This window comes from Thunnus maccoyii, chromosome 24 (assembly GCF_910596095.1).
Source record: "Thunnus maccoyii chromosome 24, fThuMac1.1, whole genome shotgun sequence".
NCBI lineage: Eukaryota > Metazoa > Chordata > Actinopteri > Scombriformes > Scombridae > Thunnus > Thunnus maccoyii.
In genome coordinates this window covers 4837368-4865108 of record NC_056556.1, presented here as the reverse complement: position 1 = coordinate 4865108, position 27741 = coordinate 4837368, and the positions used below count along the sequence as shown (strand labels likewise).

Here is a 27741-nt window from a genome sequence, read left to right as displayed (position 1 = left end):
TTGTAGAGTTTTTTCGCTTCGAGAGGAATTTTTTACTGACTTTCAGGAAGAATCTCTTCACGTCGGGGAGTGTAAAACTGGGTTTCCAATTTTCAAAAAAAAATTGTGTGAAGCATTTGAAAGAGTTTCTTGCTATAAATGCAGAAGATTCTGACTGAAAACTTCAAGTAATAACATTTTAGTTATTTTAGAGGGAGGATCTCCTTCAGCACAAATTCAATGCATTTTGAATTTTAAGCTGTTTCAGGGGGGGTTGTTACGGTTCTGGCGCGTCTGTGTGTGTGTGTGTGTGTGTGTGTAAAGCTACAAATAAATTACTACTTCATGGCTCTCAGGTTAGAACATCTGGAGGAAAAATATTTTTTTTGAGCACGTCAGAAGAAATCAGGCAACAAAAATTGCAGTCAAAGTTGTTGAAGGTGGGAAAAAAAATAAAAAAAAGGTCTCAAACAATCAGAAATGCAGTGTTTATGATCTGTTGATCTTTGCCATCGATTGGTATATTGCACTTGATAATTCTGTAGTGATTTCAGGTTGTTGGTTGGTTTTGATCTGGAGGAGCAGCTGTGTGTGTGTTGATCCAGAGTTCCCAATACTGCGCATCACTGTCGATTTTTCAGACTGATCAAGTGATGGTTTGACTTTTTTTTTCTCGGCTTCTTGATAGCTAGTAGTGTTAAAAACTGCATTTATTAGCAACATAAACGCCGTCGTAAAACGCCTTTTCAGACGTGCATATGTATAAATAGTACGGACTTTAACTAAAGAAAAAAAAACCATGACACAATCTGTAACAAAAAGCCTCGCTGTAAAAAAAAAAAAGTGTTATGTGTAATGCTCACTTCTTAAATAAAAAGAGAACATGACCTTTGTAATGGACTCTGAATACATGATCTATTCATTTGTTAAAAAAAAAAAAAAAGAAACATACATATACACATATAAGGCTTGAGTTCTCAACTCTTGGTAGTATTATTGCCATCTAGCATATTTGTAAAGCTTAAAATAAATATGGAGTACTGTACATAAATAATTTACATCAATAAGCAAAAACAAAAAAAAAAACAAAAAACACAAGGCCCCTAAAATGCGAGAAATGCTTCACCGCTCTTGAAAAATCTAGTTAGTGTTCCTCATGATAATCTAGACTCTGCCTCTGACGTTGGTTACTCTACCTAAAGCTATAGTTGTGGCAAATACGACTACAGTCATGGTAAAAAAAAAAAAAAAAAAAGAATCACTGTACAAACGAGCACGAGAACATAATCACAACAACCAAATGACAGAATTCATCAATGCAGCCTGTGACTCTTGGTTGTAGTTGGAAGGAAAAATCCACCTAAAAACAATCTTAAGTGGTAACGTGTGTTGCATTTCACTAATTTGTTTATTTTTTCTTCCCTTGGATAACTGGCCAAATGTTAACAATCAAACATTTACGCAAAAAAACAAAAAAAAACAAAACAAGTTTTGGTGTGAAGTTTTTCCAGGAGTGAGGCCTCGGACCAGTTTCTACACCCTGAACAGCAGGACGATGAGCTGCAGGCCGTTGCAGCAGCTCTGTGTGAGATCACATGTGGCTTTAGTCTGTATGTGTTGGAGGAGTCGAAACCCCAACTACTGTTTTAACTTAGTGAAACAGGAAAACAAGACATTTTTCTTTGATATTTCCATTTATGATGACACTAAGACGAATGTTTGGTATTTTTCTGTAATCATCAGATAAGACGACGGCATGAGTGATTTTATGCTGCTTTCATTTGAGATGCATGTAGCTTGTAACTGTTCAGGTGTTGAATCTTATTGTTTATGACCATATTTATGTGTCTCTACCTTAGTAATAAATGGTCGTTACATTATTAACGATGTAATGGACAAACAGGTTGTATCATATGTTGGGTAGTTCACACATAACTGCAAACATTCTTTCCTCCATGTTTTATGAAAACGTCTAATGTAGGTAATTTAACTAAAACATAAATACTGCTGCACTGATGAAACATGATTCTTTGCTACTGTTTTGTTTAGGTTGACTTAGTTTACTTGTAGCTTAACGGCCAATTAACATTAACATTACCCTCCGAGTCAATTTTTCGCTTTTAATGAGGCGTAATCTGCACAGACAGCTGTTTTAAAATCACACAAATATCCTGCTGTATGTGTGTTTTGTACTTATTAATCGTATCTACATTGATTGATCAAGGCTCCCAGTCTGTCTGTTTCACTACAGGCAGATTCCCCTCAATAGCTACGGTAGGCGGGGAAATAAAAATCAATGAATCAATAAAAACAAACACTTGATTTCCTCCTGTGGAGCCGAAACATGAAAACTATTTTGGTTCAGTAAATTTCTGCTGTCACTCAGCCGGGTGAAGGCAGTTTGTCTGCTCCTGAGGAGCTGCAGCTGACAGACGGCTGCTTCCGTCAACAGAGACGCATGTCGGAGTCGGTGAGGATTTAACGGACAGAACGCACTTATGCGCCGCTTGCGTCTTGCTTCCTATGTGGTTTCCCAGTAAGACTTTAAGACTTTACAGTTGAACATAAGATCATATCAGGTTCAGCTGGTGTAGCAGCCTGCAGCCATAAGATGTGTGACAGTAGAAACGGCTTTGTTGGGGGTTGTGAACGTCACTCTGGAACTCCTGAAATGCAAAGAAACATCCCTAAAAGATGCTGTTTAAAGGTGGATTTTTCCGTCTAAAAACGGCAGGTAACCAACTTTCTTTCATCCGCCAGTTACGATGCTGGTAAACCCGACAACTCACCAGCCCACCAGACTACTGAGCACAAAACCAGATCTCCAAATCTCATGATTCTCCTGTCGGAGCGACCGGTGGAGCTGATGAAGATTTACCAACACTCGTCCGGCCGGTGGTCATTTCCCACCTTACTCAGTTGAACATTGAACACTTTCTGCTGGTAAAGTTCATTCTGTTTTTTGTTTTTTAAATCTTTTTTTTTTCCAATACAAATGAACACTTAACTGGTGTGAAGTGACTATCGTAATGGAGAACTCATATAACTCATGCCTGTTCCACTGCTGTTCCCTTACAAAAAAAACCAAACAAACAAAAAAACCAAAAAAAAAACAAAACAAAACAAACAGCACGTCTTACAGTTCATCATATAAAAGCTTTAGGCTGTATTCTTATTTATCCTATGCATGCGGTCGTATGCAACCGCATTTCTGAATAGAAACCAAGACATTGGTACACTTCTTCTGCTTTGTTTTTGTACAATAAAAGATAAAATGTGCATTAGGTACGCTTGTACATGACATTGTACAATATTTACATACAATTCTTAATAGCATGAAATTTCAGGATTATCTATATACATATTGAAAATGTATCAGAAATATTTGGACTGTCTATTTTTCTTAAATATGTAAGGTAATGCTCATAGCTTTTTTTTGTTTGTTTTACTATCTTATACTAGAAAAAAATAGTTAATTCAGTGAACTGTAGACAAATTGCAACCATTGATGTTTTTCTCTATTTTTTCTTTTTTTTTTTTCTTCTACAGTTAAAACTGTATTGGTGATTGGAATTTCCAGCACCTTCTGTGGTCAGTCATTAAGTCAAGTTGATATCATGGAACAACGATGTACCACTGAAAGTCCATGTGTAGCACCTGTTAGAGAGCTCAGATCGCATCAAAGGCTGAACGGACGAAGTCTCCGAAGGCTTTGAGGACGTTCTTGGGCCGACACATTCAATGTTATCTGGATATCTTCCTCCTCTTAGGCTTGGGGAGCTTCATCTGACGATCTCTCGACGGGATCTGATGGCAGAAACAGAGAGAGAGAAACGTGATAGCGACGGATGGGAAGGTAGGTAGCTTAAAAATACTTGACGAGGAGGTAAAACGACAGAGGTGTAAATACTCACTGTGCCCGACATCTTATCCAGCTCACTCATGGCCTCGTGGATAGCAGCTTCCAAGTGATTATTCAGTTTCCCCGGTCTGTTGGACAACATTTACATTTTACATCATTGACATTTAAGCCGATGGCAACCGAGCAGCGATTCGAGTGTCATTTGGTTGCTGCAGATCAAAACACAATGTTTCAGGACACCGTCGTCCACCGCGAGGTGTCGATGCTATCCTGGACACATCACACATAGCTACGTGCACAAGCTTTGTGCATCAGGTTCTTGTAAGTTTGGAGTGTTGTGTCATTTTTCACCTTTCCAAAACCAAAAATACGAGAGTAAAAGTGTAAGGAACAGACTAAAAAGTGTGTTTATCTGCTTTAACATAACCTGAATGCTTGGCTAACCAGTTTACTACCTACAATAGTGACCAAGAGCTAATATATTTGTAGCTAAATACAGTTTATCGTGGGGTTACAGGTGATCATACAAAAATCTGTCCTGCTCCATATTGGATTTGGGGAATTTTACCAGAGATGACTTATTGGTTTGTCCTCAAATCCTTCTCTTATGAAAAAGTAAAATATATTGTTTGGAAATACAAATAAAGCATTAAATGAACCTTTATATTGCTTGTTCAAGTAACATTTTATGTATAGTAACACAATATCTGAACTTGTTATGGAAGTTTTCTTTTAATACTGTACACTAATACTAATACTACTAACAGTACTTCTTTATTTCCATGTCATCTACATGGATCATTAGGACCCATCAGTTTTAGCAACATGACATGGCACTAAGATAGATGTATATAACAAACAAATGCATATTTAAGACCCTATAACAGGATTCTGACTCTCATTTAAGCCAGTCAGAAACATTAAAAGTCAGTTTGAACCAACTCAGGAACTGTTTTATCATAATTATCTAGCAGGCTGCAGCTGAAAAAATTTGTTGTTGATTACTGACTAAAAATGAGAGACCTATTTTTTCAACCTCTGTCTGAAATCAAGGACCCTTTCTTTCAAAAACAACCGAGTATTTCGAGTGGTGCATCTGCCATTGTTATCACTGTAAACTGCATTTGCGCAATGCTAAACTAGAAAGCCTGACAGTGACTAAGAGGGCTGGAGCTTTGTCAATAAAATCAATAATATGAGTCAAACAGAAACAATTTAACACGTCATTCTGTTTCATGTTGCAATCTGTAACTTTCATCATGTTCAAACAATAGACTGTCTACTGTGGTGTTCAGAAAAATCTCAGTGGACAGTTTCACTTACTTCAGGCCTCTTTTGGCGGCTCGGTCAAGTGCCTCAAAGTCATGAGTTAGTGTTTTTAGTTTCTCTGGCTCTACCTGGATGGACACGAGAGAAAACATCTGAGTATATTAAGGACTGTTCAGCAACACATTGAGAATTTCCCACCAACCAACCACAAAAAAATTATGCTGAAGTTGGTTTATGAGCTTGTCAACCAGTTATTTTGGCAATCATCATTAATGGGACTTCTTCTATTCAGAAATTCAGATTTGGCAGGTAAGATAGTGGAAGTGTTTGGAGCATTTTGGAATCCATCTGCCACTATGGCCGGTGGACAGAAAAAAAGCTTTTTTCCATCTGACTTTTCAGTGTTGCAATAAATTTCCATCTGGGAACGACTTGGTTACATTCAAATACAACTTATTCTATCATCTTGACATTCTGGCAAGCAACCGTCTTACACTGGAAAATAATTTGCTGTAATCCAAGGCTCTACAAAACTTTTAATACGGTTTTATAGGGAACATTTCTCTCTGTTAAGTTTGTTAAGTCTACCAGTCACTGAAGTCCGCTGTCACTCTGCAGTCTTATTTAGTCTGAAAATACAAGTTGGCTGGTAAAACAATGACAGGTGGTCACAGAGTGGTTGCTCACCTTGGCCTGCTCCCGCAGCTGCATAGCAGCGCTGTGCACTTGTTCGTCCCCAGCCAACTTGGCAGGCCAGGGTGGGAAGCCCTTCAGCTGGCCCCAGACCAGCTCTCCCATGTTGAAGGTCCTAGACCTGTAGTGAAGCAGCTCTGAGGAGGGAGAGTCCGGCTGCCGCAGGTCCTCCTCGCTGCTCAGGCTCTTTGTGTCCGAGGGGCTGGGTGCCATACCATTGAAGTGGCCGTTGTAGTGGCTGTAGTCTTTGGCTGTGGCCAGAGGTCCCTCCAGGCTAGTGGAGGAGCTGGGCGACTGGTCATCCCCCGTTAGCTCTTGCCGTGGGGGGCCAAGGACTTCTCCGTATCCCCGGGTGTTGAAGTGCGGGGTGGCGCCGTTGATATGGGCGCAGCGTTCCACCGTCTGCTCCAGACGCTCCTTGTAGTTGGCAGGTGTCCGGCTGCAGTTGTTGAAGCGATAGCCATCGTCGAGAAAGGCCTTTCCATGCGCCATAGCCAGGCCATGGTCGTTGGACCCCTCAGCAGGGCAGGGTGGGGCGGGAGCCAAGCTGGCGGGTCGCTCCATGCAGGGACTACTCCTCACCTGGGTTGAGCATTCAAGAAACTCCTCGCCACCCCAGGCGCTGTTGTTGCTGTGAGTGTCGAAGCCTCCCCCGTGCTGCGTCTCCCCGTCCCACTGCCCCCTTGGAGTCCCACGGCCAGGAGAACGGAAGTAGTCGTTGGCCTCGGGGCCGTCTGGAGTGCTCTTCCCTGGATCCATGTTCTTCTGACCTCGTCCCAGCCTCACCTGCCTCGGCCTGGCTTGCTGTGGTAACGCCTCCCCTTCCTGGTGCCCGTGCAGGACTGCGCTAACCGCTTGGGGGAGGTTGACGGGCTCCCCTATCGAGGCAGTGAAGGCACTCATGGCGCTGAGAGCAGGCACCGGGCTCGCCTGTGTGGTCCCGCTCACTGTGGTGGTTATGGTAACGTGCATGCCCTTGCTGGCGGCGTCCACCACGGCTCTGTAGATGGCGTCCACCGACTCGGGGCCTCTGCCGGGGCCCCTATCAGAGCCGGGCGTACCTGCTCGTAGCCCCTCACCCTGGGGCTGCTGCCCCTCCCCAAACTGGTGGTGTGGCAACATCCCCTGCTGTAGACACAACACCAGAGTCACAAATTTAATATATTTTTTAAAAATGAACTGCTACAAAGCTCAAAATGTAACTCATCATCCCACCTGGTATGTCTGGTAGAGACAAGCCATGGAGCCGGCGTTAGCGTTGCTGTCTGTGTAAGGTGGGTTGTCGGAGAAGTGCTGCTGGCCCTGGTAGGCTGGGTGGGAGGCCACACCCTGCTGCATGCCCGGATGGACCTGCTGCTGGTACATCTGACCTCCGCCGGTATTGACGTGAGGCTGCAGGCTGCCCATATTGCAGCCAAGGGATGAGGGGTTTCCTGCAGAATGAAAGGGACAAAAAGAGTCAAACAGTGGGTAAACTATGCAAACATCCATTTACCTCTAATCTGGGCCAACAGAGAGGAATGACTAGGCTGTTTCAACTGTTCTCACCTGTCTAAATATAGGGACTCGAAGCTGTCAGATTCTCCTAGTTAAACTTCCATTCATATCATATATCAATAATTTAATGGACTTCTAGTTTTGGACCAGGACCGTCGATATTTGGAGCAAGTAGCTGGTGAAAAACAGTGTGTCAAATTATGCAGGTTACATTTGCTATTCAATGTGCCAGATACATATTTAATCAATATTGCATATCTTGTGCCGTGTTATACACAATCATTTTTACTATGAATACTGTATGTCTTATTAAAAAGGACATGTGAACGCACAATTCAAGCAGACTTCTGCAATAAATCTGCACTTCCAGCTGCATTTCCATTCAGGCTTTTTAAAAGGGATAAACTATGAATAAAAACAAGAAAAATATTTTTGGGTAGAAGCTAATCTGCTTGAGTCGGGGCCCAAAATGTAATGAATGCAAGGAAAATGTTGGTAAACAATTGGCATGCAAGTTTTTGAAATGGTGAACATTCATGAGTGTGAATATTATGCAATTAGAGCGTAATATTTCACTAACTAATTAGCTGGTGCTATTGTATTTTTTTCCTGTACTGGTAGTTTAAGCAAATCCTCTGTAGAGCAGCTGACTGTAATTTATACCTTTTCCAATTTACTGAAGCCACATGAAAATGAAAAGCAAATGTTCCTCCGAAGAGACTTTTACAATTATTAAAAAAAAAAAAAAGTTGCTCATTAACAATCTGTTGCACCCAAAACTAACAGACGGACATGCTGCGGACACACGGTACAAACAGACTTGTTAGCAAAGCGTACAAGGACAGAACATGAACAAAATATATCAAGGCCACAGATGTATCAATGAATCAAGAGAAAGCCCAGCAGCAATGTTATGCAGACAAAGCCGAAGCAAATACAAAATCTCCGAGGCCTAACGCTGTGTTTAGTGTGTGTGTGTGTGTGTGGACGGGTGGTGACTGGAGCAGCTGGTGCGATGCTACGTAGCTGAAGGGCAGCTGTGTGTGTTCTCCATTTTTTTTTTCTCCTCTTTTCTTTCTTCCCCTCTCTCTCTCTCTCTCTCTCTCTGTCTCTCCTCTCTAACGCTGAGAGCCACGACTCGGCCAACCCCCTCCCCCTTCCTCCCCACATCCTCCGCTCCTGCTATGATATAGTGACGGCTGTTGCCGGGGGAGGTTGCCATGGGAACCGAGTGATGATTGGTGGTGCTGTCCGCTGCCAGGAAGCTTGTTGGGGGAGTCGGGTGGGCGGATGAGGGGGGTTACGAGGGTCGGGTGGTGTGATTTGAGGGGGGTTGGCGGGGTGGGGGTGTTAAAATGAACTTTGGGGTATTTGTTGATGGCAATAGTGGAGGGGGGGGTGTTCAAAGCTCACTAGCTGTCTAGAAACAGATGGTTGGAGGCTAATGCTAAGAAGCCACTGACTAGGCCACTTTCAAAGAGCTTTCATTGCTCTTAAGATGCCTAACATGTCATCCAAATTAGCTTCAAGTAGGGAAAATCTACAGAGCTACTCAGAGGAATAACATCTGCCATTCGGTGACAAAATATTCTTTTATCTCAAGAGCCTCCGAGTGCTTATGTGCTTTTGCTACCAGGGTCCCTACAGAGGAACAACCTATCAGAGGAGCTGTGGTGGTCATCTTTGAGACTCTTGCTGGTTTCTTATTTAGTAAAAAAACATATGAAAATTTGCTTTGGCCCTCTAGTGGCGTTGCAGGATTACATTTTGATGAGTCCCCTTATCATTTACATTGTCCTGTTCTGTAAACAACACAAGGATGTACATGCATAAGCACAAGGTTGACATAATACATTTCTGCTGATTACAGAGGCAGATAGTAGCAGTAATGGATGTTAACATGGTAGCAAAGCACCAATAAAAGAGAATAAAGTAGTGAAAGATCGCAAACCATTGTGAACTAAGCAGGTTTTAGAAAATTAAGAGCCTTAATTGTCGATGTTCAACGAATTTTAGTGGAAAAAAACATGATTGAACCTGATAAGTAACTAAAACAATTAACTGATTATCCACATAAGAATCAATACATTTTCTAGCCATCGACTAAATGATTGATCTCATGTGGAGGAGAGTGGGATCTGTGGAGAATAGGGATAAGCCTTAATACAGTGTCAGATGAAAAGAAGCAGCTGACGACTCCGTGTTTATCAGTGGAGACACACGGCTGTCTACACACCAAGCAGGCCAACACTGGGAGTTAACAGTGATGAAGTCCATGGCTTAAATATAATTTTCCATTGCCAAGTGGTAGAAAAAACACAGAAAACAGAAAGTACAAGGGAGCTTTATAATCTTACATAATATAAACAACCATAACAAGCAACAGGAGGAGGCAACAGGTTGCTGCTCTTCTACCTCAGTGTTTAACTCCATATGGTGCTGAGTCAGATGTGCCTGCATGTCGGTTCAATTAATGCAAAATAAAACTTTGCCGTGGTTATGTTTACAAACAGATTCAGCCATATTAACCTTTGCTTGGCCTTTTAACTTATAAAACTTTAACTTATAAAAAATTCAAAGTGAGTCCAAGTACAGCTTGAATAAAAAGTAGGCAGTTGCTGCTCAAATCTGCTGCTTTATCAGCTTTGAAAACAAAAAGGAAAAACTACAAGTTTATTTCTGGAGTTGCTATGAAGATATCTAAATTTCAAATGTCAAAACTGCAATTTGCAACATATTTCTCTCCTCCCATCTCGACCCCAACGGCGACAAACGTCTTGCTCTACCTCCAGACCTACACAGGACCACCTGAATTTCAATGACTTGACCTGGGAGAAACACAGAATAACGGGGCTCCTGGCGATAAGGACAGGTGGCCTGCAGCAGACCATGGCGATACTATCTCCATTATAAACCATACGAGGACACACAGATGCACAATGAATACATAAGCTCATAGTCCGGTCCCACAGCAGGCAGGAAAGGGGAAAAAAAAAACAAAAACAACATAAGATCTAGGTCTTTTCATCGCTGTCAAAACAAATGTTAACATGAATGTGCGCACACACACACACAAAAAAAAGTACAGTCACACACAAAGTTATTCATAAGCACACAAATAAACAGAAGCACACACACACACTGTAATACACAAGTAGTCAGAGACATGCACACACAGTCATTCAAACACACACACACACACACAGGCCTAAACCCTCATCAAAGGCTTCACTCTGGTCTCTATTCAGGGTCCATCGTTACTATAGCGACCAGCTAGCTGGGAGAAGCTCTTTAGAGCGCCCTATCTGGGCTGCTTCCCTTAAAGCGTGATGCAGATCCCATTTCCATCTTCTTACACCATTGACTGATGCTAGCATACAAATAAAACAAAGAGAAACACTGGCTGACTGACAATTAGCTGCGCTTCCAAAGATGAGGGGCCTGCTCATTAGCTCAGAGATACTGGAGGAGCCCGACTGTCTAGGCTCGGGGCCTATCACCTAAATCCTTTGGTTTTAGTTCACTCATAACCATAGAAACCACATCTTCATCCAACCACTAGCTTATCACAAGGAAGGGAGGGGGGATATACTCATTAACTGTAAAACACATCAACGCCGTCCTCCAGCCAGAGAGTGGTCAGTTTAGACTCTGTTGTCTGACAGACACTTTCCAATGTCACCAAAACCACAAAATTACTATTATTTTTGAAAATGGGGCTAGTGGAATTATTCCAGAGGCTGCTGAGAGTTTAAATCTACCACATGGGTAGATGTAACACAGAGCAGCAATAATGACCCTGACCATTTTTCTTTTTTTTTTTTTGTTCATGAATATGATTATTAATGATCTGAGGAGCTTTTAGCATCTTATTTCCTCTCTTGCAATTTCAACAATCAATAATTGTGGGACAGTGGTGCAACACTAGTCAAAATAATGACTGTAATCACTGTCATGCTCACATTATAAAAATAACTGGAATTATTTTACCCAGCAAAAATAAAATCCAAGAAATATGTCCTGTCTAGAAGAGACAGTGGGCCTCATGCAAGAAGGACAAACATTCATTCTTAAAATGCACGTACGAGTGATTTAAAAACATTTAAAAACAGAATTTTCTCTTAGGAACGAACGCAATTTACGAGTCCAGACCTGTCGTACGTGTCATGAATAGATCATCTCTGCCTTTCTTCACTGGAGAGAAACATTTGTTTGACTTACAATTATAATGTCCTAATTTGAATTTTGACCTTAAAAATGATACTGAAATAAAACAAAAAAAAATAAATGTAAGACAAACTTAATGCAGAATTTATGGTAGTTATCATATTTCATTACCATGGCTGCCAATTTACTGAAATATTTTTTTTAGATTTTATGATTTTTATGGCCATATTTTGGCTCAGCTACTCCTACATTTCAGTAGTTGCTCCGACAGCTGCCTCAGTGTCTCTCTGCAGGTCTCTGACCCGTATCATCTTTTGTTGCAGCTGACAGTTTAACAGTTTAACATCACCTGTAGACTATAATATTCGCTCCTCTAATGTCACAACCCCCGACCGCCTCCCATCACGGAGCGCTTCGTTTTAGAAAGATAGTTTTTTTTAGCATTTAACTTCAGGTCAAAGCATCCCCTCTTTATTTCAGTCACAGTGCAGAGCTGCTCTGATGATATGTTAGCTTGATTCATATTTTTCTAACTGTTTCATGTCTCCTACTGTCACTCCTAAATTTATGTGTTTGTATTCTGATTTCTGAAAGCAGGACTTGAGGTTGCACAGTGTTTCTACTCTTTGGGAACTTCTTGTGAATGAAACTCATCCACAAACGGAGCAGAACATGGAGCCTTATATGGCAATTTCAGGGGGCGATGAACAGGTTATCAATCTGTCCTCAGGCTGAAACAAGCGATTTATGACAAGTTCAGGCAGTTAATAGTTTGTTTGATCCGACTTGGAACACTCGTACAAGCAAACCGAACAGAGAAAAGTCAGATTTAGGAGAAAAATTAGAAAATGTTGCATCTCAGTTTCACCAAATCAAATAAACTCAACAGCACATTTGGACATTTGGTGCACACATATGTAACTCTGACATGAACAACATTATAAAATGATGGTTGCGGTCATTTTGCTCAAAAGTGAGATCCAATACATCCTGATTAATGTTATGAATGATTGATTTTCATGATTTAAGAGATTATCTGACCTTTATTTGACAGCAGCTGATGTACTAGAGTGCTTAGATGTCTCACCTGTGTCAGAGATGGTCTGCGTACAGCTTCCATCTCCACCTCCATGTGGCATCACTACCATGTTAGTCCGCCCTATACTATGAAGGAGGTTCTGCTGTGAGGGGTGAGGGCCGGAATGGGACAGCGGTGGGGGATTAGTGTTGGGGCGTCCCAGCGGCATGCCATCAGGGCCGACCAGTCCACCGCCAGGCCCCATGGGCCCACAGTTACTCATGGCCGTGGCCTGCATCTGGGCCATCATGTCGGGGAACTGGCCTGGACGAGAGCCCAGGTGGCCCCCAGAGGTGTCCAAGTTCTGGCAGTGCATGGCGTCACTGGGGCCCCGCAGCCTCTGCTGGGTGAGGAGGTTCTGCTGAGGGCCTCCAGGGACCATGGATGTGGTGTCACTGTAGTGCAGCTGTGCAGCTCCTTGAGGACCAGGCCCTGCGCCAGGACTGAGGCCAGGACGATGGCTGCTCCCAGCCATGTTGTGCGAGCTCTGGCAGCTCATGGACTGGAGGAGCTGGGCCATGGAGGTGTTTGGGGGAAGGGTTCCAAGTCGGCCCACTTTTCGCAGCTGTTCAGTGGCACTGGGACCTGGCATGTGGGGTCCTCCCATGCCTGGTTTGTTAAGCATGTTGTAGACCATGTTGTTACTGTTGTCATGGTTTACTGATGCACTGCCTGATGACTGCTTGCGTTTGCGCAGCGGGTCCCTCTGCTGGGCCATCAGCTTGTCTCTCAGCGCCGCACGACCACTCTGGCCTTCAGGAGTGTTAAGCAGCATGGTGGAGTTTGGCGGGAGCATGGGGTTTAAAGTGCTGTGCCCCTCCATGCCTCGAGAGCCGCTCATAGAGCCAGGGTGCCCACCGCCCCCTCCATTACCTCCACCACCTGCCCCCATGCCTGCCATACCAACACCACCACCAGCCATGCCAGCAGTGCTGTTGCCAGCAGCGCTGAGTTTATTTTGATTTGCTAGCTGTGCTTTGGCTGCCGCTGACAGGAGACTGCTGGCGGGGAAGGAAGCAGCATTCTGTTGGTTGAGGATCTGGTTGAGGGGCATCCCCAGGAGTCCTGGGTGGCCCTTCTGGGAAGCGCTGGGGGTGGCCAGAGAGGATGATGACGAGGAGGAAGAGGTGGGTGAGTACATGGGGTTGCTGTGCTGCTGGGTGCCAATTGAGTTTCCCATCCCGGACAGCAGCTGGGAGTCTTTGTACTGGTGGAGTGGGTCAGTTTTGTTGGTGGAGGGGCTGGAGGGCATGGCTGGCCTGGGAGAGCCCATAGCCGACCTGGGGGAACGAGGGGGGACCTTCATGGTGCCACATGGGGCCTGGTGCCCTGAGGGCATTGCGAAGTTCCCATGGTCAGAAGAGGTGGAGGATGAGCGTGAGCGATGGGGGGAGGTCTCCATCCTCCCATGGGCGGGTCCAACCATGTGGACAGGGGAGGTGACAGGGGAAGGGGACATGGAGGAAGCCGGACCACCCTGTTGAGTCCTTTGAATATGGCCGCCATGCCCCACAGGCCCAGGCTTCACTGTGGGTAAAGGTAAGTTGCTTGGCAAGGGAACAATGGCGGGAGGGGGTATGTTTACATTCATCACTGGTACCTGAGAGTGGATGTTAGGCTGGAAGTTGGAGGGGTTTGGGGCGCTGGCCGGGGACTGGCTGACAGGCTTGCTGGGGATGGGGTCCAGGATGCCTAAGGGGTCTTTTTCAGACATCAGTTGCCTTTTCTGCAGGGCACAGGATGGTTGTATGGATGGAGGGGGAGGTACAGGATGCACAGGGGGCTGTGTTTTATGGTGGAACGGGGCACGGGGCATATCCATACCAGGGGGGAAGTTCCCCCGTGGCATGTTCATGTTCATGACAGGGCTTTTGGCAGTGGCCGTGGGGGAGAGGGGCGTGCTAGTCCTTCCTGTCATGGCGCAGGATGGCTGGCCCGCAGGGGAGCCATGGAGCATCACGTTGGGTGGGGAAAGAGGCGTCCTAGAGTTCCCATGGATGGAGGCTGAGCCGGGACTGCCGGCTCCTGGAAACCCACAAGGATTGGTCCTTGGAAAGCCCTCGGGGCTGCCCAGAGTGTCTGCACTGGGAGACTGTGAGCCATCTCCATACAGCTTAGCACTGGAGGGAGGTGGGCTCAGCATGCTACCATACCCCGCCCGGTAAGGGGATTTGGGGCCTGGCTCCCCACTGCCCAGCCTCTGAGGCCTGGTGTACCCAGAATAGAGCTCTGACTGCTGTGCTCCAACCATCTCCTGCGGTGGATACAGCCGCTGCTGTTGCTGTCCAGCTGCCATCATCATCTTGAAAGGATTCTTGCAGTCTGGGCCAACAGCATTGGGCAGGCCATCGTGGGGTTTAGTCCTTATTGCCCGTTGAGTTGTGGAATGCGCTGCGACCACAGACGACGTACCTTGAGGGCAAACAAAATACATTCAAGTTAAATCAATAGCAACACCTTGGACAAAATATGAGGCATTAAAGTCATTTTTATCTACAGCAATGTTTTTCAATCCTGGTCCTGGGGCACCCCTGCCCTGCATGTTTTAGATGTTTTCCTCTTTCAACACACCTGATTCAAATGATCAGCTCGTCATCAAGCTCTGCAGAAGCCTGACAGTGACCTATTCATTCGAATCAGGTGTGTTGGTTCAGGAAACATCTATAACATGCAGGGCAGCGGTGCCCCAGGATCAGGATTAAAAAATGATGATGTACAGGGAACAGTGGCTAGCGAACCACTGCTTGATCTCTAGAACATTATTCTGAGCACATCAGCTATTGAGAGGAAAAAAAAAAACATTAAGCCTAAAAGCAATCAGATATGTTTTAGAATTTTTGAAAATAAGCATGAACACCCAAATCTACAATAACTCTGTATGTAGTTGATTCGAATATAATATAATTAACATTCAAGAGATCAACCAAACTGGTAATGTGGGCTAAATTACCAGTCAAATTTTACCAATAATTGACTGGCTGCTGCTATTTCTACGCTCAGCAGAAACACATAAAATGTTACTGCAAATAGGAGCACCAGCAACCAACTTGCATCTAATTATCTATGAAACTTTATGTGTCTGCCAGCTGCCATCAAACTGAAACATAGATTTTAGAGCTAGCGGATCCACATGTACTCGTACCTCCCCCTGGACTTGTCAACGTGAGTGGTGGATGCGTCTCCATGCTCCTGTGCAGCGTGGCCACAGCCAGAAGCTTCCTCTTGTGAATGCAGAGTTTGGTGACATCTTCATCTGCTTTCACATCCTCCGCTGTCCTCTGCTTGACAGCTGCCCCTGGGTCGAAGTTGAACACCTGAGGAAGAAGACAGGCGATTTGTGACTTGTATATAAACTGAAAAACGTTGTTATCAACTTATAATGACAGCAATAAATTCACAGCTGCAGTGTCAATTGTATGTGTAAAATCAGAGAGATCTGTATTTCAGGTGACCATTTTAGAAAAGATATAGAAGATGGATTAAACTGTGGAGATTTTACAGATGCTGTGGGTCCAGAACAGAGGTGGCGTCATGCAGTTAAAAAGGTTGCCGAGCCACTTCATGGTGCTATGTGAATGTGCGGCAGCCCACACTTAAACATTATGTAAATTACAGCCAGGTGTACAAGGGCACACTGTATTTTCTTTACTCTTGTCTCTTGGGGCTCTGTGCCGGAAACAGTGCAGACTGTAATGTGTATAAACTAACTCACAGATAAACAGATAGACAGAGGCACTCCTGAGCAGCTTGGAGTAATATCCCACGTCTTATGACAGTTAAGAATTTTATACGCACGTCTCAGAGCAGGCAGGCGAGTTTCTAATCTTTTGGGGGGTTTTTGGAGTTTACATCTGCTGCATTATAATATAAATATTAGAGCAGATAAGTCAAAGTTTTCCCAGATGAGACAATATCAGCCTGTTAATGGCCTGATCTGACAGACATGGTGTGTTGGGGACAAATTTAGCATCAAGATGGATAATCGGTTGGATTACCCTATGTAATGTGATGCAGCGGATGCCTCACAACACCCCGACATTTGCAGTTTGGTCCTTCAAAGAGAGATCGGCAGAAGTGGTCATCCTGAATTTATTTCATACATTTCAAGCATACGGAACGAGTGTGGCGAGGTGGATTATGCTGCAGGAGAGGTTTGAGAACTTTCTATGGACATTTTTATACTTTTTTACACCGTGACAACGGTCACTAATGGAATCCATTGTAATACGACATGAATTAAAGCTGACTGCAGCCACCAGGCTCCATGAAGGACAAAAGTACAAACTTTTTACAGCTACCTTTAAAGCTGACAGGGGTGACTTTTTGATACTCAAAAGATCATTTTAAATACAGCCTGTCAGAAGTCGTTTTCACCTTTGTTTGACTAGTGTGACACCACTTCCTCCTCATTCCTCCCTCTATCCCTTTCCTTCCTCTGTAGCTGCAGTCAAATATGTCACGCATGTAAGGAGTCCTATTTTGAAGCCAAGACACATCAAGAGCTGACTGTCTGCTCTACATTAATATCATGTATCTGGTGAGACTCATTCTCAGTGACTTGCAGGAAGTGCAAATGTATAAGAAGTTAAACCTTCCCTGATAACCAACATCATCAAATCTGCTCCAAACACCAATCAGTTGTTACAAGCTATTACCTGATGAAACAAGCAGTTAAATAGCATTAATTATATAAACAAACCAATAATCCGTAAAATGATATGAGGCTTGTGAAATGTCACGTATGACTTGATGTGGATCTCAAGCAAAGTCTGTGAAATTTGACTGTAGTGAAACCAAGAATATCACGTCTTTAGCAAATTCTTCTCCTTACAAATGTGGCTTTTTAATATTACACTGCATTTCAACCAGTGTCTTCTAACAGCGGGGATGGGATCAAACACATGATCCCTCAAACTAAACCAAAATCACGCCTGGTGTCGTCTGCTGCGGCACGCTTGAAATGACTTATAGCTCACACGGTTTCATTTTTCTTCTCAATCACCTTACAATGAACAGCGATCATCATTTTGAGAACAGAAATACCAGCTAATGCACATTTAGGTTTGATCAACTGTTTTTAGTCTGGATAGGGGCCCTTGTTCAGCTGTAATTTTTGAATAGCAGCATTTTAGTGTAATTTGCGGATAGAGACTTCCACCATAATCTCTAATTAGGGTGTTTTATGGAGCACAGTTAAGAGGCAGCTTTAAAATCTGCACCCAGCTCCTGTGTTTAAATGAATCAGGACAAAAAAAAAATTACCTTGTGGAGGATGAGTGGGCACTCCAGGCCGCATTTGCAGGTTCCATCTGTCAGCAGGTAGGTCTTCACCTGCTCCAAGCTGGACAGCACCGAGCCACTGGGACTGCACACAGAAAAACACAAATGTGAGCTAAAGCTGGTGATGTTTCCTAACAAAATACTCCTTTTGTGACATTATGTATTGCAGCACTTATTTGAATTTCCAAAATAGGTTTTTGAATACCATTCAATATTTCTGGACTGAAGCTCCTGAACACAGTAATATTTTTGCATTAAACTGAATATTTTTTTGCGGAAATATTATAAAGGTTTAATGCTCCCACCACTATTTTATTCCTGACAGAATGGAAAAGACTCAGAAGAGGAAAAGAAACCAAGGCACTCCGAAATGCTCCACTGACAGACGTACAAATTATTTTTTTTTTTAGGTGGGTTAGCAGCTCCTTGAGGCAGGTTTTACAGGCTTGCAACCATGAAATCAAACAGTAAAATCCTCCACCTTCATAGTCCTACCTCACAGTGGAATTACTTAAATCACCATCCATCTGAATTAAAAGAAAACTGAAAACATTATCAGTGCCTATGAGGAAAGATGAGCCTGTAACATATTGGCAGTGGACAGTGACTAGACAGTATCTTTTTGAATAAAAAGCCAAAAGTTGTCAAGTTTATCTGAAAATCAATAAATCACTCAAACCCCAGCACTAATGAATATTTCTTGAATGAATATTGCTTGGATATATCTCGCTACAGCTGGAAAATTACATAATTAGTCCAGTCTTTCTTCCTTTCGTTCATTTTGGCAGGTGAGTAAATATACCAAACATTAAGATATAAAACATTAACATTCTCATGTAATGTTTCCATATAAGTGATAAATTTGGCGGTTCTTTATTTAACTTAACTATAAAGCTATTAATACCAGCTATCTTGAAGGACTAAGGTAAACATTAGGAATGTGATCGGGAGGTCACAGCTGCAGCAAAGCTGTTTTAACCTATGAGAAATGAGAGGGGGCTTTGTGTTCGAGAAGGGTTGGCAAAAACCTGAAAAATACCTCTGGTGAAACGTTTTAAAGTTGCCACCAATGAATAAAGAACAGTATCAACCATTGGTTGTCCTTATCAAACATATACACCCATGATTCGACAAAACAACCAGTGACTGAATCATCAGTCACTGCTGCTGTGAAAATATAAAACGTGGAGTATCTACAGTCGCACATCCCTGAAGCAAACGCACACATTCGATTTAAAAGAACATGAGCAAATACAAGTGTGCAGTGACAGTATCAGGCCACGGTCACAGAAGTAGACAGGATTCTTTCCAATACCCAAAATAAACTTGACACCAGCCAACTGCTTTAGTTCATTGTGGCTGGTAAATACACATGTTGATGTTCATGTGCCGGGAAGGACACCAACTTCCAGTCTACATGACACGATGACTGGTAAAGGATCCAACTCATTAGTCAAAGTCATAACTCTTTCAGAGGACTGGGTTTCGTAAATGAATGGTTTCTTAAAGGAGTCAACAGAAAAACCACAATGTGTTATTTTCGCGTCCAGGCAAACATGTGGGCTGCAGTTTACTTGTATCAAGGGACCACATATTGTCATGTCAACAACAGACTCTAAAAGTACAATACGGTTAAGATAATACTGGTAGATGCCAAGTAAACTACAGCTTCACCAGAGTAGTTAAGGAAATACCCATGACTCCACACTGTGAGCAACATCATGTTTCTGTTCATCTCCTGCACAGCCCATCAGTTAGAGAAACTCTATCATGGTGAGGACAGTAAACACAACCTTTTGCCACATTATAAACTAGTGATGATGATACAATTAGTTGATAAATAAGCTAAATTGATCATTCATTCAAATCATTTATCAAGGTTAAGTTGTAAAACTATCTCTGGTTCCAGTTTCTCAGATGTGAGATTATTGTCGTTCCTCGATTTTATATCACTGTAAAAAGATATTTTTTAATTTTATTGGATTTTGGATTGCTGTTGGACACAATGAGCAATTTGAAGACATCAAAATGATGGAAAGTCATTAAGTAAATGTCAAAAATACATATCTTATTTTTCAGTTCAGTTTGCTTCTTTGGCACGATCATATTCAGATACAGTATTGCCAATTACTTTGTCAAAAAGCCAATTTTTCTAGGTCAAAACTCTGCTTCAGTTGCACCATTTTAAAAAAAAAAAAATTAGAACTGAAATGATTAGTCAATTAGTTGAAGTTAGTTTAATAGTTTAATATCTTTGTATGTTGGTTGGACAAACAAAACCCCACAATTTCACTATTTTCTGAAAATTTGTGGACCAAACAACTAATCAATGAATGAAGAAAATAATCAAATTCATCCATAAAGCAAACAGATTGTTTTTTGATTTATTTCCCCATATATATTCCTGTGTACTCAATCTGCTAACCTCGTGTAGCGGACCTGCTTGCTCTCGAACCCGTTTGATTAATTCTTTGATTAATTCTTCCTACCTTATGTATACGACCCCTCCGCCTTGCTCCGCCTTGCGCTGCCAGCCAATGGGGACCTGGACAGGGACGGCCTGCCTCTCATCTCCTGCCTCACAGTCCTTTCCGCCATTCATTGCTCCACTGGTTTTACGCTCGACACCTCAGAGGTATATATATCAGACATCAACCAGTGTCTTCGCAATGCACGTCATGTTCGTCTTCCAATGCCGTGGTGGAGGTGAAGGTGGGAGGGTTTAGGAGATGGGTAGGGCTGCAGGATTATCCTTCAATGGGACTCTGCTCTCAGATGGAGCTGATGGGATGGTAGGTGGGTGGGTGGGTGGGTGGGTGGTCGGGTAGGGTGAGGCGAGCTCACGGGAGACCCTACCCTTTTAGCTGCTTCATGGCTACAGTGCTGAATGGCACGTGGACTTCCATTACTGCATCTTGTCATTCAGAGCCATCCGACTCGAAGATGCTGGCTGAAAAGGTGAGGATCTGGAGTCGGCGTGCGCTGTGCTTTCACAAGAGTCCTTTATTATTAATTTGTCTTTTGCCGCCCAGAATACCGCCCCTCAGCTGGACTAGTAGAGTGTGTTCAACATATTGGTTCCCAAACGCAGTTGGGTAGTGGTATTCCCATGGTTCCTGTGTGGGTAGAAGAGAAGAGAAACGCGCAACAATGAATTAGTGGTCAGTGCAATCCATTTTCTTTGTCAGTAATTTGATCTGCTCTGGGAAATGGAGAAATAAGTTGTATAAAAGCCTCTTAAATATCTGAAACCAATGTTTTCATTTATCACCATTTATTTATTCTCTGTTATGAGTGCAAAACGCTATGCTAAATTCTTGTTGGAGAAGCTGTTTTGAATGGTAAAAAATAGTCACAAAAACATAATCTGGCAACCACAGGACATCTTGGTTATTTACAGCCTTGATACTGGTCAGTCTCTTGCCAGCCACCACACACACTGACTTTTACACAATTACATTTATTTACTTGTCTGTAGCTAGGGTTGGGTACCGAACTCTGTACTTTAAGGATACCAACCAAATTACGTCGGTACTACTGAATACTTATTCATGTTAGATCAATCAGTGCCAAATTTCGATATCTTGGGGGCGGGTTGTGATGTGAATTCAAATAAATATTGGTGAGATTCCTTATGAGCCTTTCAAAAAAGTCCTCCTAGTTTACCAACACATGCAAAATTTCTCTCCTGTGTTCTTGCTTCTACTTTCAGATATCAGCGTTATTTTACTGTTTCCTGATTGCTTTCAGCTGTATCGGAGTCGTGTTAAGTTACTGCTGATGAAAACATTTCCTGCTGCTTCGTATTAAAAGCTTTTCACTGACTAACAGAAAGCTTGTATTTTAAGGAACTTATTGGAAATGAAATGTGTTTATCGTTGAGTTGGCGGAGCTTCGTTAGCAGTGCTATTCTTCAATGAAAAAACAAGTCGACACAACAAGATTTGGAGATATTTGGAGCTATTTGTTCAGTGAGTAGAAATAGTGGAGAGGAGAACACCACAAGCAGAAACAACCACAGTGATGATGACGTTTGATGAAGAGCTGCAGACGACAAGCTTTAAGTGCATTTCCAGTAAACAGCACATCTCCAACAGGCAGCCTAAACAACTTCATTTCCCTTGTTTATTATTAATTTATTATTTATTTTACCTTACATAACAAAACGTTCTAAATAAATATCTTGAAATTGAGAAGTTTAGACTTATTTTTTACAACTGAAATTAAGTTGTTATCACAGAGAAAGTTAAGTAGAGACAAATGGTACCGTTGGGTACCAGTACCGGTTTAAATGTGAACTGTAGCTAACCCTGTTTGTAGCCTACATCCAATTATAGTAGCCTACTGGTTATTTCCACTTCATATGTGTTGGGCAAAATGGTTTAAATCATTATCACAATAGTCACAAGGATATTTTTGTTGTGGTGTACATCACAAGTTGTCTTACAAATACAATAGCATGTTAAAACCATCAAACATCGGACTCAGCTCATTAAATTGAATCGAGTTTTTCTTGCTTATGATCCAAGTTTTCCGATATTATATTTTATTGGCAAAAGTAATCTGAAATGTATTATTATTTTCCTACATAATACAGCATAAGACATACTTCTGGCGAGGGTTTTAGCAACTCAATCTGTTTGCTTTGGTTTATTTGGTGGTTTGTGGGAATGGCTACCGCCGTTTTAACCGAGCTTTTTAATACATATTTTATACAGTCTGTATATTTATATAGCCAGCATTGATCAATGAAGAAATGTCTTAAGTGGCCCAAATGACAATCTTGAAGATCATCTCAGGATAACTGCATATTTTTACTAAAATGCTTCTTATGTTAATATTCAGATATTGTAGGTTTCGAATACAACTTATTATACATTTAACTGTCATACAGAAATATTTTCTCATCAAATTATGACACTATGGCAAGACAACAACAAAAAAATGCCATTTAATTTTTATGCAGCAATATTGGCAGTTTTTCCTCCTCTCTCAGAAAATGAATTTCAATCACAGGTACAGGCCCATCAAAGGTGGTAAATCAGGCACAGTTCAGTCTGTGAGTGACGGAGCTCCATGCAAAGCCTCCTCTCAGCCGCTGGTGCTGCTGACTCATAACTGCCCTGTGAGCTGCTGAGACCAAACCCAGCGACACCACCACAGAGGAAGAGAGGTAAGGAGGGTTGTGCTAACCGTGGCACAGTAAAAAAAAAAAAAAAAAAAAGAGGCAGCAGTTAGACGTATGCTGTTTATCTGGAAATACGCAGCAGCAACAGTCGCACCTCATCGTGTCAGGAGAGGTGCGTAGCATCCTATCAGAGAAACCACCACATCGTTAAAATCTCATTTGTAACTCCCTGTTTGGAAAATGCAGAGGTAACAGAGAAAAACATAATTTCTATTATTGTGCTCACGTTGGAGGAAAAAACTAATTATTTTCCCCAACAACTGCAGCACTGTTGTTTGAGGATGTCTCGGGCTGTGACAAAGGTTTCACCCTTATTTTAAAGGTTTTTATTCGATATTTTGTCTTTTCATTGTTATGATATAGCAGAGAGACACAGAAACGGTTTGGAGAGAGGGAAGTAATGTGCAGCCAAAGTCTGGACCAGATTCAAACCAAAGACATTTTGATTAAAGCTTACAGAGGTGCCTTCGCCAAACGTTTTCATGTCAACCTTTGTCAAAAAGGTTGGCAAAAAAAACAAAAACAAAAAAAAAAAAAAACACTCCCTGAATCTGCTACGCTGCTAATGTGAAAGCACAAATTTAAATCTCAACTTTTACCATTTTACTGCTCATTTCTCTCCACCATTTCCTGACTCTCAACAACTACCATATCCAAATTACACACGGCACCTACTAATCTGTAACCTTTTATTGCTGGATGATCTTTTTTTAAGATTACGTTTTTGGCCTTTTTCGCATTTATTGCACACAGCAACAAGAGAGCGACAGACAGAGAGGGAGAAAAGGCAGAGAAGAGCAGAAAGGTGCTCAAACTCAGGGCATTGTGGGTACATCAAAACCCGATCCTAAAGTGGATTATTCATCCTGTGTGGTTGCTTTGCAGCTTGCAGCTATGATAGTGTTTTCTAAATCTATGGTGGATCGCCAGAGTGCTTTGTACAACTGTATCACCTGAGGTAAAAAAGTAAAGTAAAAATAAAACCTCAATCATGGAGACAAAGCACAGGTACAGAGTGAAAGTAGCTGACCATGTTTGCCATGTTGTTAATACACTCCTAACACTTTCTGCAGCCGCTTCACAGTAAACGCCCTGCAGGGAAGAGGATTTACTGTGAAGTAGCTGCAGGATGCGTTGAGTGATCGTCACTGGCTGTGGCTCAGCTTAGGTTAGTTAGTTTTTAATCAAGATTAGACCTTGATCTGAGTGAATATTGGGATATTTACTCACAGCTTTTTTTGTTTGAAGATTGAAAACATTTGTATTTTTTGACGCTTTAATGCAACAAAAGCGAACGTAACAGCAGAGCAGGATTAAATTACTACAAAACGCAAACCTAGATGGCATTATGTCAGAGTGAATCATAAAAAAAGACAGATAGAAGGATATTTTTCAAGGCTGCTGGGTGCACATCATTATCACAAGAAGAAGCCGTGGACCATGTATGAGTTCGGTAATGTGCCAAGAAGGCATAGCAATGATTAGAGGAGATACAATATTTTCAAACAGCTCCGTAATCACTGCTAGAAGAAAGAAAATGGTGAAATAAAATGAATTATTTTGCAGCACTGGAACACCATTTCAGTCCATCTGTAGCATGTTGACGCCAAACCCTGAGGATACCTGTGACTCCTAAAGGCAACGGGTCCACTTGTCAACTTTTCTTAATCACATAAAGGATTTTATTCATGACACATAGGCTCAGGAATAAAAAAAGAGAGGTTATACTAAATATGAATCCCGTAACAAACAGTTTCCCTTCGTCCTCAGCGTGTGCTGTTGTTGTTGCTACTGTTTTGTCATCACAAATGATGTTGGGGCGGGATGCCCTTAATAAACGACAAGGAGAGTAATGTGGAGCCTGACAACGTCACTGCAGAGTCACTGATGTCTGCCATTTGAGACAAGACTGCAGAAATAGTGTGAGGCTCATACAATCTGTCGCACATAAGAAAGTAAATCTGATCTATTTGATTTTTCTCTTCCCCCCCAACATTAAAATATAAAATTAAGGAAGAGACGCACCACCGTTGGGGAGGGGGGGGTTGGCACACAAAATGGGAATTCTTCACAGTTTTGGACTCAATCCAGCTGCAAACTTCATACAAGCAGATCAAGAAGAGGACTTGTGGGAAAAAAAAGTCTATGCAGAAACAGATGTAAATACAGCCGCTGGAGACGTACAGCAATGTAGAAAGAAGGGAAATAAATATTTTAGATAAGAAGTCACATCAAAATGACAAGTGGAACCACAGCCAAAGGTTCATGGGTAACTGAATTTGCAGTCCATTAAAGATGGCAGTTTATGTAAATGAAAACATTCTCTCTTAATGTCCAAATTTCAAAGAATGTGATCAGACCAAGTAGCTCGTCTGCATTTCATTACATGGTGAAGATGCGGATTTCTTTATCTCACGTCTTAGTATCATTAAAAAGTGCTGGTAATGTGATATTCAGTATGTTTTGCTATTTACAGTAAAATTATTGCGTCGTAACAGCTCTTTATTTATTAGAGGATCACTGGAGCTTAATGTTCAGATTTACTTTGCTGTAATAAAAGGTCTATCCAACCAATAAACACTTTTAATTGACTTGAATCTTGACCAGAACAAGAAAACAAACTTTTTATCTACTGGTCACAGCAGCTGGCAAACTTCACCCGCTCTAGATTTAGATCAGAACAAGACGTTCAAAATGATGCCTGTAGCAGAACACAAGTTTACCAACATTTAGATTGTAGTAAATTTTCTAACCCCGCATCCAACGGGACACCATAACTCTTTACTGTGTTTCTTCCGTGCCAAACAAATAAAGCCAATTAGAAGCGATGAAAGCCAGGGGATGGCCGTTTTCAGACCTGTGAAATCAATGTTACACATTCTCATTTGCTGACCCTAGATGTGCCTCGAAGCAGGCACAACTTAACCTGCCTCAATGTGATTTAAGGTCACACTCTTAGCTCTATCTTAGGCTCTATTAAAACCAAGTATACATTGACAAAGATACTGTTTATACCCAGCTGAAATAGACAGGTTACAAGTATCAGAAGTGATCTTGAATGCATTCAAGGGACTATTTATGATCAGATTTTGCTTACATTTGCGCTATTTGGTCCGTCACCTTGAAGACAGACAGCGTTTGGGAGGTTTATAATGTTATATGCACATTATAAAGTCAGGTAGGTAAGGTGAGAAACCGTTTACAGTTGCAAATGTCCATGACAACCTCTGAAAAAAGACCCAAATCCATTTTAGGTGTATTTTACGCCTGTATTTAGAGCTCAGCGCCTGTGAACATATCTCCTCAAGTACATTTAGTGCTATAAGTGAACAGGGTCTGTCATATATATTGTCAAATAAAACAAGACAGGGGAGAGCAGCAATGCAAGTTATCTGCACAAAGCATGCACAGTGTGTGGAGCGTAAATCAAGGCATGATAAATATGACACAAACTGTGCAACACCTCAGTGGACTACACTACTAGCAGGCTACATTAAAGCCTTTAAGTCTCAATCTAGCGTTTTAAATCTAACTGGAGACACGTTAACTTGGCTAAGGTTAGCTTTAGGAGTAAATTAGCCATATTGTCCTGCACCAGACTTCAAAGTTGACAGCTACACAAGCTGGCCGTCTCGTTGGCTACATGACAAGACTTTTCTCCTGCAAACTGGAGAGCATGACATCCCCAAAACAACCTACACGTTAGATGATAGCCAATTAGCTTGGTGAACATTAGCCAGGGCTGCCTATCAAACTGTGCCAAGTGTTGCTTTATTAACGTTTTAACGACAAATGTCTTGGATGTCTGGCGTTTAAGGTTGTTTAGTTCATCACAGGGCGAGATGTGCGGCTAAAACTCATCACCTGGAGGCCTCCGCGTTAACAAGTGACCGTGTCAACAAGCAAAATCAGTCTTGTCTGGCTGCTTTTTGATGCATTGGACACAGCTTCAGAACTAGCTGGGGGTTAGCATGCCAAGCGTCAGCTAGCCAGCTAGCTCGTTGTAACGAAAATGAATTAGAGGGCGAGCTCGGCTAAGCTAATAACGTTTAAGCATTTAATTGGCGAACCGTAACCGGGGTCGTGCACGTTGAGGACCCGCAGCCGAGATTCCGACTTCAAATTGTCGAAGTAAAAAGCAGCTAGGCCCGCGTCAGGGTTTCAAAGCCAAAGGAGGCCAAAGGAGGCCGAGTTAGCACGGGTTAGCTTAGCATGCGAGCTAACAGCCGTTGCGTTTGCAGAGAGAGAGAAGAAGAGAGAGACTAACGTTTCTGTCTGCGTCAAACCAAGCCGTAAACACTCCGTTCTTACCCGGGCATCCCAGCGAATGCGTACCGGTGCTGAAACAGTGAACTGTGCAAGCAACGGTACGTTTCTGAGCATAAGAAAAATAAGAATAAGCAGCCTACCCATTTAGCTCTCTGCCTCTGCTGCTTCTCCTACACTGGGATATTGGAAATGATGGAGAGCCGCACTGGGCATGCGCGGCAGAGGCAGCCAGCAGATGGGAGAGGTGATGCACAGTTTCCCCCCAGAGCTCAGATATACATGAGCCCTGCAAAGGCAAAAGTTGAGACCAAAATTATCAACAGAACAAGGACACAACTGGTTTCATGGCGGGGGTGACACATGCAAAGACACAGCCTGTAATAATGGGTCTCAAACTGGATTCTGGTGGTCCACAGGGGCCCCTACAGGAGCTTCAAGTGTCCCAGAATGAAGGATAGT

The 27741-nt window shown here is 42.5% G+C and overlaps 1 protein-coding gene across 1 annotated transcript; it reads right to left on the bottom strand.

Annotated features, from left to right (window-relative positions):
* Positions 1-907: 907 nt before the first annotated feature.
* LOC121892351 (methyl-CpG-binding domain protein 5-like) lies at positions 908-27498 on the bottom strand. The gene is made up of 10 exons (XM_042405358.1): positions 27423-27498; positions 20315-20941; positions 17808-17910; positions 15688-15859; positions 12555-14957; positions 7019-7236; positions 5798-6931; positions 5165-5238; positions 3894-3969; positions 908-3786 (listed from the first exon to the last, which is right to left on the bottom strand). The coding sequence occupies exons 2-10, from the start codon at positions 20425-20427 to the stop codon at positions 3724-3726; spliced, it is 4356 nt and encodes a 1451-aa protein (XP_042261292.1). The 5' UTR covers positions 20428-20941; positions 27423-27498; the 3' UTR covers positions 908-3723.
* Positions 27499-27741: the final 243 nt, after the last annotated feature.